Source organism: Malurus melanocephalus, unplaced genomic scaffold, assembly GCF_030028575.1.
Source record: "Malurus melanocephalus ecotype Western Australia unplaced genomic scaffold, MMel_1.1 scaffold_250, whole genome shotgun sequence".
Classification (NCBI taxonomy): Eukaryota; Metazoa; Chordata; class Aves; order Passeriformes; family Maluridae; genus Malurus; species Malurus melanocephalus.
This window is the reverse complement of record NW_026623482.1, coordinates 377,379-394,076: the sequence shown is the minus strand read 5'-3', so window position 1 is coordinate 394,076 and position 16,698 is coordinate 377,379. Positions and strand designations below refer to the sequence as shown.

General features: G+C 35.5%; 1 protein-coding gene across 3 annotated transcripts in view; it reads right to left on the bottom strand.

Moving 5' to 3' along the window:
- The window catches only part of POLA1 (DNA polymerase alpha 1, catalytic subunit), a 179,345-nt gene that overhangs the window by 108,350 nt on the left and 54,297 nt on the right, over positions 1-16,698 (bottom strand). For all 3 annotated transcript variants that reach the window (XM_057375475.1, XM_057375476.1, XM_057375477.1), the window contains exons 27-30: positions 7,052-7,084; positions 5,417-5,509; positions 2,786-2,991; positions 1,372-1,504 (exon numbers count right to left, since the gene is read on the bottom strand). In XM_057375475.1, the coding sequence (XP_057231458.1) occupies positions 1,372-1,504; positions 2,786-2,991; positions 5,417-5,509; positions 7,052-7,084 (465 nt within the window). The remainder of the gene's footprint in view (positions 1-1,371; positions 1,505-2,785; positions 2,992-5,416; positions 5,510-7,051; positions 7,085-16,698) is intronic.

Below are 16,698 nucleotides of genomic sequence, written 5' to 3'. Positions count from 1 at the left end.
TCACAGGTACAACGGAAACACAAAACAAAAAAGATGTAAAAAATGTAACAAACCTATCTGCCATAGGTACCTGTCCTTCAAATTTTATAAATGTTATTATTAATAAAATAAAAGGATGTTTTTACAATTAGCATCTGAAAAATGCATTAGAGTTCAAAACGATTATGATCATAGTACAACTGTTTTCAAATTAAACTAAATTGAAGACGACAATTCTATTCAAAATACAAAAATAGAGCCAGAGATTACCCTCTTTCTCCTGCTCCAGTTAAGTTCATACAATAAATCTGAATATCATGTAGCTAAATGTATTGAACAAGCTCTGTAGCAAGAAGATACAATAAAATTTAAATATTTCTATGTATCTCATACTACTAAGATTTCACAATGGGTTTTTCCTTTTAATAAAATAAAAGGCTATGTTTAAATATTTACTGTYATCCCAGCTCCTAGAAACAACTTGTACATTTGACTTAATAGTTAAATACATTTTTTTTCTAAAGTAGTAAAGCAAAGGAACTTTAAGAATTTAAAGTGAAAATTTTGCTATATATATCTTTTACTGGGACACTAAGTGCTCTTAGAATATTTGCATCAGAACATTCTTTTTTTAAAGTCAACCATAAAATCCAGTGATTTTTCTACACTCTTATGACAACCTGAACACATTTCTTAACTGAGTAACAGACTTAAAAGAGCAGACAGATGCCCAGCTGGCAAAAAAAAAAGAGACTTTGCATGGACATTTGAGAAATCTCTTCTATTAGAAGCATCCCCCAAACAGGAGAGGGGAGACTGAAGTTAAAAATACAGGTTTTATCACTGAGGATTCACAAAAAAAACCCCAAAATCACAATGCTGTTGCTAAAACTATTATAGATAAAGTGGAGTATTTTACTTCTAATTACAGGGAAGTSTTGAATGAGGTCTCAAAATGACTATTAGCTTTTTTTCTACAGAGCTTTCTAGGGAAATAAACTAACAATAATAAGCTTTTATGAAGGTTTTCTAGAAAACAAAACATTTGGTTCTCTTCCATTGCATTCTTCAGTTTATGCATTTCAAGCCTAAAATATAAAAATAACTTAGGAGAAAATTCCTTCTGGAAGCATCATGTCATTGTCAAAGTGYAGAATGAGCATGGTGAACAGCAGGATGGGACAAGACACAAAGTTGTTATTTTGGAGCCCCCAGCTCCATTAAGGTTTTTTCCCTTCATATTGTAGGATCTTTGCAGTATCTCCTGAGCTATTCAGTACCTAATAAACTCCTACTATTTCACAGTATCATAAGGATTAAAATATTTTTGTCAGCAGTCAATATTTTCAGTAAGATTTTTCTGAGACAGAAAAGAGTTGTGAGATCATTTACCTTGTTTATTTCAAACTGATTTGTTGGGATTTGACCATTGATCACATTTTCTCCAATTTCTATAAGTCGCCTTTGAATATTTTCCACAATTATGTCTCGGGACTGATCAGAAAGAATCTGACCAATTACATAGCTGCAAAAACAGTACAAAAAATTAGAAAAGCTTGACACAAGCAAAGCAAAACCATTACAAAAGACACAATCCTCTCTTCCCCCAGATTATCACTAGAAATTAAAGAGCCTGAGGATGAAGTCTGAAAAAATTATAGAAATCTGCCAGGGTATAGGGTATTTCATGTTGTGTTTTATTTATTTACTTATTTTACTAAAAGCAAATTATTGCAAAAAGTTCTAATGCTAAATAGTGATTTGGAATGGTTGAGTGCAACTTTTTATCTTCTGCTCCCTTATTTTTCCATTTATTTTTYCATAGCAGGTATCTTAAGATGGGGGAGAAGAGAACATATCAAGTAAACAAAGTCTTGCCTATTGCTGCAAAATGTGGTTGGAAGATCTGCCAGCTGCAGAAGAGTTAGTCACTAAAGAACACTCTCCAACATTTGTATAGCTTTAATTACTAATACATTCCTAACTTGGAAAAATTTGCTTCTATTATGATGCATCTTTTCTTAGAAAATGCAAGTCTTAAGAACAGTAAGCGTGTGGTGTATTTTTACAGATGTAAAAAGTATTTTGGATACATTTGGACCACAAAAAGCTGTTTAAGTTAAGTTTTCAAGAGGCAGTATACAATATGAGTCAGCACCCAGATGACCACCTCTCCACTCCCAGTTTTCTTTCTGTGGTGCTGAATGTATTAYTTCTACTGAATTAAAGTATTAAAATGCCCTGTGCAAAGACAATTAATAAACATTCAATCCAGTATCCATCATAATGAAGTATCAAAGAAGTCTCATTGCAAAAGAAAAGAGAAGCAGTACTGGGGAAAGAGATCACCTCCTCAGGCTGCACCCAAACACCTCCAGCTTTTATAGAGGATGCTAAAAGTGCTGAYCACCAGCTTCTTTACCCATCTTTGGAAAAAAAAAAAAAAAAAACATCTGATCCAGAACCTTTGACTTCAAATGTTGACAGCATCTACCATCTTCACAAGATTTCAGCTCTGGTTTATTAAATGGCATTTACAACACTGTGGCAACTCAAAAGCACAGCTCCCATGGCAGATGCAAAACCAGAGAGCGAAATTAGGAAACATTTGGACTTGTACAGGTATTACCTGTTAGCAATGCCAGAAGGTAACATTTACCACCTCCTACAAAAATCAGCTGAGTTTTAACACTGATATTAGTTACCAATCTGTGCTCTTCATGAAACAGCCACACAGAATCTAACATTTAAAAATCATGTATTGCTTAAAACAGAGCAAARAAGACAATGCCACAAAGAAACTTACTTTCCAGTCTCTTTTGCAAGATCACACCAGTCTCTCCGGACTATATCCAACCCTTTCAGTTCTTGTTTAGTCACGTATTTCCCATCTCCTGTTGGTTCCACGGTCAGAGCAGCGTATTTCTTCTTCTTTAACAATAGCAAGGACTTAAAAATTCCATCAATGTCTATTTCCAACAATTTGTACAGCTTGTTCACTTCACTTTTGATCTGCAAATGCAACACCAAATGCAACAACTTAACTATGAACAAATTTAACTTCCATCTCTAAGTATAATTTTCTTAAGTTTTAAAACKAGTTACATTATACACAGTGTGTTTGCATGCACATTTTAAAGACTGGTCAGATATCTTTCATAAATTAAGTACACAGTAAACATGTGCTACTACTAAAATTAAGGTTCACCCATTGACTTTACAGCTTGGTATATCTAATTCCTTAACAAAATTAAGCTAGGCAAAAAAATATGGGATTGAAGATAACTGACTCCTTGGAGATAACTGACTCCAGCTCATTTTACTGGGACAGCTACTCCATCTAACCTTTCACAGAAATTAAGCAAAYAAGGGATTTCACAGCAGGGACATAATTCCCAGGTAAAGATAAGAGATGGTCACTTAGAAAATKCAAATAGCCTTACAGAAAAGCTATCCTGCAAAACCACCTTTMTTTCTTCCCACTCTCACCCTAAACCAGGGAGAGGAGAACTATGGACAGCAGAACAGAGCTCCATGTGTGCATGTTCAGGAAAAAYATGCATAAGCATGGAAGGGTTTCTTTTACCCTTCCTGCAACACACCTACCTTTTCTACAGCCTGATTTCCTTGAGAGGAAAAGGGGTTGTTTTTCTACACATAAGCTATGTTTTATCCATATAAAAAATTTTCAAATAGCACTTGAAATGTTGTCTTGATATAGTACCAAGTATCTCTTACCTCTGTTCTAAGGGGACAGAACCACAACAGCTCAAAGCAGCATGAACCTYCAACACCAAACTTTGGTTCCAGTGCACATTCATTCACTCATCTACTGGCTTGGTTAAGTTTCCCACTTGCTTGTTGGTTTTTTTTTCTTCATATGTTTTTACTTTATGTTCTTCAACAGACCATCTGCATATGCCAGATGTCCTGTTCCATCCTCATGTTCTACTCTTTAGTTTCTTCCCCCTACAACTTACTTTCAGTATCAACTTAATTTTCAGAATCTCCATACTCACTTAAAACCAACCACCAACCATGAACTATCCTTACACCATCAATGAACTACACTTTTCTCATGTCTCACTGAAGTTTGATATGGATTCAAGTCCTTTTGCCCTCTAACAGATAYCCACACTAAGAACAGTACCTTCAGCATAAAATTTCACTGATTTTCTATCTACCTTTTAATCCAGATTACCATTTTAACCAAAACCTTCCTTAAAAGCTTTCCATTTAAGTGTATACTTAATTTTTCTCACTTAGATCTTTATTTTTCTTATTGCAAGAATTACCATTACTTTGATATGYCCTGTATATTTCTAAGTTTTGAAGGACATAATGAGGAAAAACCATTTTGCTAAGAGGTTCATATTTTCTTTGTTAAAACATTTAAACAATTCCTMTGAATGTTTTTCCATGATTTTTTGAAGTATTTTAAATTTTTCATACTAATCAAGTGCTCAAAAACCAGCAACAGTGCAGTCAGTACTGAATGTACTGGCAAATCTGATTCACAAGGATGCACAGAAAATGAGAAATAAATTCTGCTGAGTAATGACTAAAAAGGGCATTGATATAAACAATGGAGGATTAAGGGTGGGAGAGAACACACACATTAGATGGGRAAATTCAGAAAGCACATGAGACAATTTTCTCCAAGAAAAAAAAACAAAATTATCTCTTGGAGGAATGCTTCATTGCTGAAGACAGCCCATAAATTCACAATTCACATCAGAACAGGGGTTCACTCTAACTGCTCTTGCTGTAATTGTATTAAACCTGTGTGCTTTCCATACATTAAAGAAAAAGTATAGTGAAAACAATGTAAACATTCCTCTCCTCTGAACATGAAACTYTGGGAAAGAAATTATTATGCAGTGGAGCAGTGACATTTCTTAARAGTGTTCTTCATCAAAACAGACAATTCTTTATCCTGATTTTTTTAATAGGAATTACTCAAAACAAGGGAAATGTAAATGACAGAAGTGCTTACAAGAAAAGCAACTGTCACTTTYTTGAGGAAYAACAAACAAACAAACAAGAAAYATGTGAAATGAGGCAGATATTAATCACTTTTTTCTGCCACAGAAAGAATAYTGAAAGCCACAACTTCTGCAATTTTGATGCTAGGTTTGATTGTGGTTTACAGATATCATTCACTTTTACAGGTTTCAAATCTTGAGATAAACTCCTGCTACTTTAGGATTGGTAAAAGATCTTGAAATGTTCAATTTCATTTAATCACTTTTAAAAATGCACAGAATAGCTACAAMTGAAAGAGAACACTCAGAGATCTTACTACTTCACAGATTCCACACATTGTGAAGCTCTTTCTCATGGCAWATTCTCTTCTTATGCCAGGGAATACCATCTGCTGCACTCAGAGTAACAACACAGACCTACGTAGGAAAGCTTTAAAAAAAAAATTCCTTACCTTATTCCCCAGCTTAAAAACCTCCTCCAAATTGGTGCTATTAGTGTTTATCATAATGGAATCTGTGTCTCCATAAATCACTTCAAGGTTCATCTAAACAAAAACAAAAAGCTTTGAAAAAAAAGAGAACCACTCCATATTCTACAAATCCTGCATAATGTTAAGGTTRAAAAATATAATTTATCTGCTATCCCTTAAACACTAAAAATCAGGAAAATACAAAATAATTTTTTACTGATAAGTCTGTATATTTCACTAAAACATATTTGAATTTAAAGAGAATAAATAAACCTAAGCCACTGATACATTAAAAAAATTGTCCAGTTGTGTACATAATATAAATAGTTAAAATTTACCAAATGAATATTAGAAAAATGAGTCAGTGAACAAGTCTGATCTTGAGAAACAGCAGAAACTCTGCTCAGAAATAACTCTGGACTGCTAAGACCACAAAAAGATCATTTCCACTCAAAGGCTCCTGGACAAATTCAGACAAGGCATTTATTCAAAGTGTTTAAAGGTAATACCACAGTCAAGTATCCCATCCTATTTGCAACCATCACAATACTACTGGGGAAAAAAAAAAACAAAAGAGGAAAAATACCTAGATTCTCTATTTCAAACAAATCTAATGAAAGCATTGGCTAGTGGATGATAGTAACTGAGAACACCATAGCACTGTCCAGATTAGGCTGCTCTTCTTACACTTTTTCAGATTATGCAGAAGGATTCATATTTTGATCTTTCCACTCCCATTTTTAACTTCTGCTGTAATTTAACCAGCTGTGTTTGTCCTCCCCTGGGCAGCAGATCTTCCAGGGAACACTCCTTTTGGGTAAGGATCAAGCTACTGTGACCCACAAGTTTTATCTTCCCAGAGTGAACGAGTGAACAATTAAACCCAGAGATGAACACAAACATTTACTGAACCCCTTCTCCTTGACTGATGCTCTGCCCTTCACATTGCTCCTGATTCTTGCTACAATTTAAATGTCCTACTTGGAAAGACTGTACTCCAACACCAGCCAGACTTCCAAAATACTCTAGGATAATTCTAGACAAACTAAGAACATAAAAAAGCCTGAGGTGCATATGAAAGGCAGAGCAAGAAAAAGGGTGAAAAGAAAAAATCGCCGACACCAGTAAATGTCACAACAAAAAAAAAATTGGCAGATGCATCTATTTGCATAGTATTAATTTGGAGAAAAAAAAAAAAGAAAACCTGACATTTTCAGTGGTRGAAAATAAGTGCAGCTGTAAAAACTGCAACATGGCTATGTCCATGTTAAACTCCACAGTCAAAAAAACACCCCGTGACAGAGCTTAAAGGATGCCAAAAAATAAACCATAATAAACCACTAGAACACATGGTGTAACAGGTCTATGAGTAAACTCTAATTAGCACTGTTGCTAATTTGCTTGAAACAGTCCCACATAGGCTTCAAGCAGGGTCCAGATCATATCTGTGGTAGGAAAAGAAAAAAGCTATAATCCATCAGGAAGGATTACATTTGTAAACCAGGCATCCTAAGAAGTGATTTCAAGTCTGTTTGGGTTACAGTTCTCCTAGAATAAAAAAATTTCACCAGGTGTGCTCTTTAAGTGTTGTTGTTTAATGAAAATGCTCAGCATTACCTTCTGCACCATCTCCTTGGTATGCATCAAAATCTGAAAAAAAAAATAATCAAAGATTAGCGTATGATATAATTACAGGCTAACACATGCAAACATATCCATTAGGTTGCTAACTCCAAATGCTCTCACCTTTCAAAACAAAGCAAACCACCTCTCTCCTGGCAACACACAGTCACCTCAATACTCCTATTACATGAGTAAATTCTCGTYTGACCTTGTATTAATGCTATTATTAACTCCCCTAAAACAAGATTAAAACAAATCTCAAAATTGCATGTGCATGCACACATTCTACCTTAGGGAAAAAAGAACACTGAATCAAATGGCTTAAATACAACCTAATCAGCAAGTGSCAGAATTAAGTCTCTTTCAGTAATTTAGGTCAGTTGTTGCCTTCATATCCTTCATCTTATCTCTTGATGCCATTGAATTTTCTCCACAAAACATCCTCTCTTATTCAGTCCAGCCTGGATGGAGCTCACTTAACAACACTTAGTCAAAAGGTTGATTAACAATCTCAAAATGGGCCATCAAAAAGCAAACTTCTGGAAACCAGAACTGGGACAAGGAGCTGGGATAAAGACAGGATACAGATGTTGAATCAATGGGACAATCTGTATTTAGCCAGGATCATTTCTCAGCCAAGAGTACATCCCAAACTCCCCAAATGCTCTGAATATTATATAATGCTATAATATATATAATGCTATTTCTCTGAACCTGAGAAATAGCTATAGAGACCTCATGTGAGCAGGCTCCTGCATCCATCTCTGACAGTTATCAGCACATCACCTGAAACCACAGAAAAGGGACAATCAAAGGAGCTTAATGAAAAAAATGTGTAGTTGCAGCAGCAAGAAGAGCTTGCTGAATTCTGTACAGCTGCCTGAGAACCAAAATCTGCTCCGTTCCTTCAGTCACTTGGCCACAGTTCCATTGTACTCTCCATTTTCTCCTTATCAAAATCCTGCTCAAGATTCCACTTCCCTGGATTCAGTCYTATCCATTGGCACTCAGCATAAACATCAGTTTTTCTTCAGCTAATCCTGATAKTTATACATACTTATACTTTAAATTTTCTTGAGGATTAATATGAACCACATGCTACTGCAATGATAGATCAGAGTCTGTTAGGTGACTCCAAACAATCTGGAACTCTAAACACAGTCAGGCAACACACTATTTCAAAAGCTTATATCAAATTCAGTAACCTAGTCTCAATTTTTACTATTTTTCACATCTTAAATTGTAATAAATTGGCCATATTCACCAAGAGGTAGAATTAAGACTTGCAGTCAAGAAGCCTGCAACAGGGAGCTGAGCAGTAGATACCAGCAGGGATGAGGAAAGAAAAGGGATGAACAAGCAAGAGCTGTCCATGCTTAATGGGAGTAAGATCATCTTCAGGGAAATCTCATTATTTTTATAAGGCCAAGGAGTCTATAATGAAGCCAAGAGTCTCAACTATTGTGATGCTGACTSTAGCTATCATAGCAAAGAATCCTGAAACAAAGGTGAAATCTCCTCCTCTACACAACTGTACACAAGCAGGATGACAACACTGACATTCCCAAAACACAAATGGCAATTTCTTTAGTATTCCAGAACGTTCATGCAACCACAGGTAAAGCAGGATGTTTTTTCAGTTTGTTTTCAATAATGCACTTAAAGCACTTAAGGACAGGTTCTGAACTATGATGTAACTTTGACACAGCTGACTCACAACAAAAGTCCTTTGTTATTATTTTATTATTTGTTATTATTATTTATTTGTATTTGTTATTTAGTCCAGGGTTATTCCCCAAGCACATATGGATATCCATGGATTTACACTCTCTGGGTCAAGTTCAAAACTTCCAGTTCATTTAAGGACCATCCATTGATGCTGCAAATTATCACTCAAACAATGTGATACCTGAAGCTCAAAACTGCAGAAAGCTCAGCTGTTCTCAGTCTTCTTTATAGAACAGGAAAATGGTGAGCCTGAACTGCAGATTCCTGCTAGGCTGTACCTAGCACTGGAATCAAGCACACAATTCCATTTTAATTGGAAACTTAAAAAAGGTATTCCACTCCTATTCACCTCCTCATGAGTGATTCAGGCATTTGACTCCACYGCCTTTCTATGGAGTTTTGAAATTATTCTAAAGACTTATCACTGTACATGATATCAAGTTTCATATAAAGTAGTCAAAATTCCAACAAATTCACCACCCCACAACCCTTCCTCTCACTTATTAGCTAACTCCTACAGAGAAAAGTTATACCTCTCCCTTAGTATTGCAAAAGCAAACAGGAGTTCCCAAAACCAAATTSAACAATTGGACAGAAATGAGGAGTTTACACTGAAAAGAAAGGAAGGACTATCATTTTTCCTTTGATAATCTCTGGCATCTTCTACTTCACTCTCTGACTTCACTCTCTGAAATAATTCTATCTATTAATAATGAGAAAGAAAACATTTTTTAAAAAAAAATTAAGGAATACCCCTACTAAAAAAATCATCTGGCTGTGCAAAAACCATTCCTCAAAAACCATTCAATTGTCCCTGAGGACAGCAGTGGGTGTAGGTAATCACAACAAGAGGGTCACAGACTATTTGGCTTCATCAAGTGACTGGCATATGYTAGTGCCACCCATTCTGACAGGAGATCACTTGTAAGTGCCAACAGCTCCAAAACAGAAGGTTATAAAGTATTGCTAAATTCATTAATAAGGCAGTCAGTAGTTATCTGATTTYACAGCAACACCTGCATATTTATCCTCTCATTACCAATTGGATGATGGAATTTTTTTCAAGCACATTTCAAAAATCTGCCAATTTCAAGTGTAGAAAAAAAAAATAAACTTTGTAGTTAATTTTTCCCTTAACAAAGTACAGCTGTTGAGAATAATTGTTCAAGATCTTACCCTGTAATGTCAACTGCAGCAGAACAAAGAGTATTTAATTAGCAAATCTATCCAGTAATTCAACACCTATTATATAAAATGCCTTCGTGATTTTATTCAGGATAATTTGCTAAGAGGGTTATTACTGACATTCAGATGAAATTTAAAATTCCTACGCAAGTCGAGTCATAATAGCAGTAATGATCCCCCCAATCAGGAGATACTGTGTCACACAAGGTTCTTTAGCAATGCAGCAGCCCATTTCCTGACTTCTTAATTCCTGGGCTCAGCTCAGTGAGAGCCCTTCATGCCAATATTTCAGTCAGCAATACATCCTTAATGGGACTCTATTAAAATACCTAGAATAAAAGTGACTTTTTTTTTTTTTTTTTTTGTTTGCTTAGTTTTTTGGTTTTTTTTTTTTTTTTGTTAAAGAGAATGACAGCTCTGCTATCATATCAATCCTGAGCAGTTTCTCAGAAGGGAAGGGAGGTGGGAAGACAGAAGAAAGAAGGAAGAGAATAGGAAAAATGGTATTGGGTAGTTTCCTTTTGCAAATAATACTGCACTGCTCATGAGGGCTGGATTGTCTCCTACTGCAGGCAATCCAAAAAGGAAGAATTAATTGCCTGGCAACCCATCTGTACAGCCATGCMCCCTCCCCCCAGCAAACATATACTTCTAAAAACCTGTGAACTTCTCAGCATAGTGAACATCTGTGAAATTCTTTTTAACTTTTTTTCTTGTAAAAGCAAGGCTAGCAACACACGTTCTCTCACCCATGAACTGCAAGTCAATATAAACTGAAAAATGGCAAATGCAGACAAGCACTCATCAAACTCCAAATTCCCCTGTCCTAATCCTACCCCAACTCATTAATTACTTAATTAAATGCAGTTGTGATTTAAGACAGGGAATGATTAAAAATAAATAAATATAAAAAACAGCTTTACTATTATTTATTACATCAAGTATTTTTAAAGATTCCTTATTTAAAAACCTCTAAAGAGTACCTTCTGATGAGAGGATGCTTCTGTGGAAACAAGCTAAGATACCAGAGTTAAAAACCAATTAGACAGGATACAAAACTAATATGCTGATGCAAAGATTTCTCCTGGAAACACACATTTCCTGTGGYCACAGATGTGAAAGAATAGAAAAGAAGACTTAAGAGCAGCCTGGAAAGAATGAGCACCATCAYTACAAAAACATTGTACCACAGAGGCATACACAGAAAAGAAAAAGAAAAAAACAACTCACTCCTTGTGCATTCACTCTGCACAAGGRGAAAAATAAGCATCCTTRAGACCCTGGCAAAAACTGTATTTTTGAAAACTGTCTGTAGTTATCAAGAGTAGACTTGATATATTTTTCCACCTCATTTGTTTACTTCTGCAATTATATAGTAAGAAAATAATTCTGCCACCTGCTTTAGTAATTCATATTAGCTAYTCTTTCCCATTCCCAGAGGAATAAATGGGCTGGAAAAATTGCATTCCAGTAACACCACTCACTAATCTACCCAAAAAGTATTTCTGAACCTCTGTATTTTTGCGACCTATTCATTGGCTTTGCCAGGATTTTGTCTTAAGTAGCCTTTATCACTGACAAACCACAGCCATAGGATGCTGTAAAAAGAATTTATTAAGAAGGATTTTCAAAAAAGGTTTCTAYTGCTGGGCACATATGCCCTAAGCATAAGTGAAAGAAAGATGGAGGCCTCATTTGCCACAAAGAATCACAATTTAGTCTTTTTATCAGACAATGGACTTGATTTAGAAAAGTTTGAATGATCAGATTCAAGTAGTTAATAAATAAGTTTGTTTCAAAGAGCTTTTGCTGAGTATTTGCTGTAYTCAGACAATACAGTCAAAGTTACATTTCTCCAAAATGTACACCCTTATGAAACATTAACAGCATCAGAAATAAACCCCACATTGTCAAGGTTTTTCCCTTCTGTTGTTTCAGTTTGGTTTTTTCTTCAGAAATGCTGAAAATAACTGTTCATACTGCAGCCAGCAAAGCTGACAGACAGTAAAACAACTTTCATACCTTTTGTATAAAACACCAGTATTGCATGGAGCACCAAAACTAAAGTGGTTCCAAGGGCTGGAGCATTGTACACAAAGATCCAGTGACATCTGTTTGCATGCCAACCCWATGTAGAATCTTTTGCCTCCCAAACAACAGAAAACACACAAAAAAGGCAGCAACAGAAATGTGCTGAACACAAAAAAAAAGTCATGTGTACCTTTGCTACATTCTTACAAGGATTGTGAAGATGACAGTAAAACACAGATGATGATGTGAAGCACAATTTGAAGACAATGCTCCCTTGGTGMGAGAAACAATTATATGCTTAAAATTCTACAGTACTTTTATTTCAAATATTGGTGGTGAGCTTTCCTAAAGAGAATGGGAGAAGGGGAACTAATTTCTTATTAGGTTGAAAAATTATTGTGTTTCCTACAAAGTCTATTCCAAWCCATGCTATACTAGAGCAAATTTTGCATATTTTGATAAGGGTTATTTTGGTATTAGGATGAAAGAATGAACAATGAAACACTCTTAAAGGCACTGAACAAGAGTAAAAAAACCCAAACCAAATGAAACAAAACAAAMCAAACCACAAACAAAAACCCAAACAAAACAAAAAATCCTCCACACAAAAACTTCTGTCTTGAAAATGATTTTACCATCTTGGAAAGAGAGAAACAGAGTGCTCAACAATGAAGTTGAACACTTGAGTGCATGGAAGATGACTGACCTGGCTCTGACCCCACTTCCCAGAAGTGCTCTGTGTTCCCAGAAGCAGCAGGAATACAATGTCCATGTGATAACTAGCTGTGAAAAATATCGGCACAGCCTGGGCATCTCCTGAGCCTCCAGAGAAACCAAACCCAGGGACAGTTCCTAGAGAAGCACCAGGGCTCACAGCCCACACATGGAGTTATTTTTTTTTCTAATTTGTTCAAAACCCAACACCTAAAACTAATGAAGGAGCAGGGATTCCAGTTTCATTCACGAAAAAACAAGATTCACAGCATCTAAAACCCCTTGAAGAATGTTGTACTCCAACAAATTTTGACTCATTAACTTTTTTTAATTCCAAAGCATTAAATAAATCTATGCTTATACATAACTACAGGACACAAAGGTATCTTTGCCTAATAAGACAACTGCAATTGTACCAAACTCTGTGTCACAAACCACAACTAAAACCACTTTTAATTAAGCAAGAATATGACAAGCATCATCTATTCTTTCCTAATAAAATCAAAACATGTGTTAAGTCTTTCAATATTTAAATGTATACAGACAAGTATATTCTCCTTAGAGAAAACAACAGCATTTGTTTCAGTGGAATGAACAAACATTTAGACAGGAAAGCTTCATTTTGTTTTGTTTCCCAAACTGAACAGGTTTAACACATGCAGCAAAAGATAATCAGTCTTTCACTGAAAAAAATAAAATGACAAGAACAGTAAATAATTGRAATTAATTACTTGTAAACCAAGGTTTCTGTTTAGTCAGACAAGTTAGGACCCAGCCAAGGTTTAAACCAGAGCACAGAAATTTTCCTCTGAGTAACAGCAAAACCTGTTCCAGAGTAGGGAAAAATAATTATGCCATCCTCCACATCCAGTTTAAAATTACAGTGTCAAAAGTTATTTTTCAAATATATAACCATGTCACTAAAACTTCAAGTGACAGAAATTAAGTACTGTCCCATCTCCAAGAAAAGTTACTCTTATAGCCATGTAACCAGAAGCCCTGGAAAAATCAGGGAGTATGTCCCAGAATCAGTAGAGAAGACAGTTCTTCAAAAACATCAAGTATGTCTGTAAACCTAAAAAAGAAATAAAATTCATACTCCAAAAACCAAAACACTTTTTAAGCAATAGATGAACTCAGTGCACTATCCAAGATGATGAAAAACTCCCTGAGAATCAAATCTTCCTCCCTGCTTTGTTGTTTTGTTTGTTTTCTAAAAGCAGAAATTTTCTAAAAGGACTTAAAAATTTTCTAAGGTTCTCCAGGTCAACATTAAGTTTGTTTTCTAAAAGGACTTAAAATTTTCTAAGGTTCTCCAGGTCAACATCTTCAAAGTAATAACCACAACTTGTGTGCTTGGAAAAGAGTAAAGTCTGGGAGAAGAAAAGCAAGAGCTAAAGAGAAAAACAGATGCAGAACAWACTTGCTACCTGATGAGTATTCTTAAAAGAAAAAGGTCTTCTACTGAACCATCAGCCTTCTTGTTGAAGCATTTTGCAATAGCTACACTGAACAGAACAAGGCAATCTCTGACTAGATACAGGAAATATCCACTGAAAATGATCYTGACATTTTATAGGAGATGAGAGGACATGCTAGTCTTGGTAATGAACAGATTGTGTGGATGTTGTGTCCATCAAAAAAACTTTATAAGTGGTTTGAACTGCTTTAAAACTRAACTGTTCTTTCATTATGACTAAGTGATTGTCTATCAAAGCAACATTTATTCAAATGCAGAAAAGGATTTTAGCCTCTAATTAGCCTCCAAAGAAAGTTCTCTTAYCTAATTTCTTAAATGTCATGCAGGATTTCCATAAAGCATATAATTTTGTTTCATTCAATTAGATMTATTTAGACAACACGAAAGGTGTTTTCATAAAGTTAAACAATACTTATTCATCCTCCATGGAGGCAGCTGGTGTCAGCACCAAGAATTGCCTGGACAAGGAATTTGCCTAAATGGGGCAAAATTATCTGTGCCAGAGGCTTCCCAGGATGGGCAAGGATGGCAAGAAAAGGGTGGGACAGGCTGGGAGCAACAAGGAGTGTGTAACCAATAATTTTCAACATGTCCATGTGAACATGGAGCACTCCAGGACAATGTCACACTCAAAACTCGTGCACATTCCAGGTCATCTCTCYACTCTGAAGAAAAGGACATTCTGAAAGGTGCCAAAATAATCTGCTTCTGATCTGTCAGACTGTGAGCCTCTCTAAAGAAGAAGTCCCTGCACACTCAGTTTCCCAACAACACTGGGATGTTTGAGGTTCCACCCAAGCTATTCAAATGCAAAAGTTGAGAGATCAAATGTATATGAATGTTTAGAGAGTTCACAACTGTATTTAGAAAAAAAACCCAGCTCCATTTTAATTTTTTGTTTACCCTCAGAACAATAATGGAAAATAATTGTATGTTTTCACAATATGCTACTTGCWGGTTATTTTACAAGTGGTTATGGACTTCTCTCAGTCCTATTTCTGATTTGTTCAGTGTGAACTCTTTACAGCACTTGACAAAGCTGGATTGGATACASATGGAAAGAGCTCCTACAGTCTGTCAGACACAATCTTTACAGAAGAACTCTTAAAAATGAGCTCCCTGAATTCCCTACATATGTCTGACAAAAAAACCAACAACCAATTCAAGCCCAAGACAGAGCTCCTCAGGATATGAAAGACTCCCCTAGAACAAAGTAATTTACAATGCATGTCAGAAATAAAATCTACTGGCCTACCAAACAATTGTAAGATGTATAATGTAGAAATAACTTTTTTAAAGGCTCATTTAGGCTTTTTAACTCTTTTTAAACCAACTACAAAAGAAAATTATTAGTTAACAATGCTAAATTGCTTGTTAAATAGGGCTTGTGACTCTGAATCAGGAATAGGAACTGTAGGGTGGGCTGAGGAAACTTCACCTTCTGGATTTTTCCTGTAAGGATACAAAGGGAAAAAAGGGCCCCTGTCAATGGAAGCTATTGCCTATCCACAGACATTCACCATACCATAAATACCATAATCACTTCAAGAGCTAAGGATGGAGCTACATTTGATGTCACAGAGCTCCTGCAGAAACAGAAACGTTTCCATGACACAGTTTTGGGAGTACTTCAATTAAGAAAAGCTGAGCTTCATGCAAAAGCAAATCCCAGAAAAGGACCACCTTATTATCAGCCTTTAGGATTTCAGCAGCTAATGGTCACTTGGTCAAYACCTAAAATTGTAGTCTAGAGCATTTTTAATACCATTTGGAGTCTCTCTCATGACCCACAACACTTTTACTGCTTTTAAAAACAGAATGAAGTTAGTGGCTTGTCAACTCATACAGTTAAATTTTTCAGGACTACAAACTTATGCAAAGAAATCACAGTTTCAGAAGTTTCTTTAATGCATTAGTCTGTTGTTAAGCACTCCACGTACAGCTCACCCATYTCAGTATTTAGAATTTGGAAATGAACAGCAGTATGGCTTCATTACTAATGAAGCCAAGTTGCTAAGCTGTCATTGTACAATCCCACAGGACATGGATTTGTTTGTTACTTGTAAAGAATATGGAAATTTGAAGACTAAGAAAACAGACAAATGTATTTAACCTTTCAGCATGACCCTCTAGGAATCCAATCCAAATACTGACTTTTAGCCCCATAACAGATTAAAGTAGTGGAGTTTTGCCACTCATTCAATCCACATAATTCACATAAAAAGATACAGCTCAACAGGAATACATTTCTATTCTAATGATGAAAAAACCTTAATTACAAATGCAACTTAAGCATGCTACCTCCATAAATCCATTACTACAAGAGAGGCATGCTGATTATTTTTTAAATCTTTAATTTGTCATTTAGACCTACTGTTATCTCATTTGTAAGGAATTCAAAATACATTTGCACAAAACTAGATTTCTAAAACATTAACAATGTTTATAAATGTCTCACTTATTTCCCTACAATTTGACAGGATTGATTTCGTGCTACATACTT